The 1580-nt window shown below is 52.8% G+C and overlaps 1 protein-coding gene across 1 annotated transcript; it reads right to left on the bottom strand.

Annotated features, from left to right (window-relative positions):
- Positions 1 to 319: 319 nt before the first annotated feature.
- Positions 320 to 1305, bottom strand: LOC111541889 (olfactory receptor 10P1). The gene has a single exon (XM_023210864.1). It carries the CDS (start codon positions 1277 to 1279, stop codon positions 338 to 340), a length of 942 nt encoding a protein of 313 aa, XP_023066632.1. The 5' UTR covers positions 1280 to 1305; the 3' UTR covers positions 320 to 337.
- Between the last annotated feature and the right edge of the window lie 275 nt (positions 1306 to 1580).

Genomic DNA, 1580 nt, shown 5'->3' with positions numbered 1-1580 from the left:
GACTGACACGGACCTCTGGCTACCGGTGCAGCCATGGCAATCACTGTGCTCAGGGATCCAAAACAATCTAGAAGATGCTAAATAAATGTTCTTTCCCTAAGGCAGCAATCACTTCCATTCTACCTTGGCCTAATAACCCATGCTCTGATAGTGAGTGTGGACTCTGGAATAAGAGGCAATATATAGATTTATCTCTGTTTTAATTTCAGCACTTCCTTCCAAGAAGCCTTTTCTTTTGAAGTGCTGCATGATTTCTGTGAGAGTGGGATTTAAATCCAGCCCCTGAAGGCTGGGAGGATGAGCAGCGAGTGAGTGAGCAGACATCCTCCGAGTCCCTTCAGGGCGAGGGGCTCTGCCTCTTCACCAGGTGTTGCAGGGCCCTCCTCACGTCTTTGTTCCGAAGGGTGTAGATGATGGGGTTGAGCATGGGTGTGACGACTGTGTAGAAGAGACTGAGGACGCGGTCTGTGGTAACAGAGGAGCCTGCCTGCGGCCGGATGTAGGTGATGCTGGCTGTTCCAAAGAAGAGAGACACCACGAGCAGATGGGAGGAGCAGGTGGAGAAGACCTTGCGGCGGCTCTGGGTGGAGGCCATCGCTAGGATGGCTCCCAGGATGCGGATGTAAGAGGTGACAATCAGAGAGAAGGGGATCATAATGAAGACTACGGTGGCCGTCATCACGGAGATCTCGCTCCTGTGCTTCCCGGCACTTGCCAGCCTCAGTACTGGCAGGATGTCACAGAGAAAATGTGGGATGATTGGGTGGCTGGCAAAAGGTAGAGAGAAGATGAGGGAGGCATGGGTGGTGGCCGTGATGATGCCTGTGAGCCAGGAGGTGCCCACCATGGCCATGCAGGCCCGTGGGCTCAAGATGGTGGAGTAGTGCAGAGGCTGGCAGATGGCAACATATCGGTCATAGGCCATGGCCGTGAGCAGGCAGCACTCGGAGATGCCCAGGACAATGAAGACGTACATCTGGGCTGCACAGCCCTGGAAGGAGATGGCCTGGGGATGTGGGGAGGCCAGATTGGCCAGGGTCCTGGGCGCGATGTTGGTGGTGTAGAAGAGCTCCACCACTGAGAGCTGGCGCAGGAAGAAGTACATGGGGGAGTGCAGGGCAGGGCTGACTTGCGTGAGGAGGATGATCAGGGAGTTACCCAGCAAGGTGACCAGGTAGACCAGAAGCACCACCCAGAACAGGGGGCCCTGCAGGGCCTTGAGGTCAGAGAATCCCAGAAGGAGGAATTCAGGCAGTGTAGTATGGTTTTCCCCAGCCATCACTCCAGGCCAAAAGCTGAGGCACAGCCAAGAAGAGAAGTTATTTAGAAATAGCAATCAACATTTCTGTAATTTGGTAAAGCACTTTCCACACAGTTCCTCTCAAAATCAAGTGAGAGAATTAATATCTTCTCTCTGAATGAGCCATGGGTCTCAGAGAGATTAAATAATGTGGTTGAGATAATATCTAGAAAGTGGCAGGCCTGGAACTTGAATCCAGGTGTCTTGACTTCAAATTTGATGCCTTTCTCACTGTTTCCTGTGCTCTCGTCCTGTGCCTGGGACCTGACTCCCATATGTA

The sequence above is a fragment of the Piliocolobus tephrosceles genome, chromosome 10 (assembly GCF_002776525.5).
Source record: "Piliocolobus tephrosceles isolate RC106 chromosome 10, ASM277652v3, whole genome shotgun sequence".
NCBI lineage: Eukaryota > Metazoa > Chordata > Mammalia > Primates > Cercopithecidae > Piliocolobus > Piliocolobus tephrosceles.
This window is presented reverse-complemented; position numbering and strand designations above follow the sequence as displayed.

What these genes read in the sequence shown, in the direction of transcription:
- LOC111541889 (XM_023210864.1), bottom strand. Translation starts at nt 1,279, where the DNA reads ATGGCTGGGGAAAACCATACTACACTGCCTGAATTCCTCCTTCTGGGA.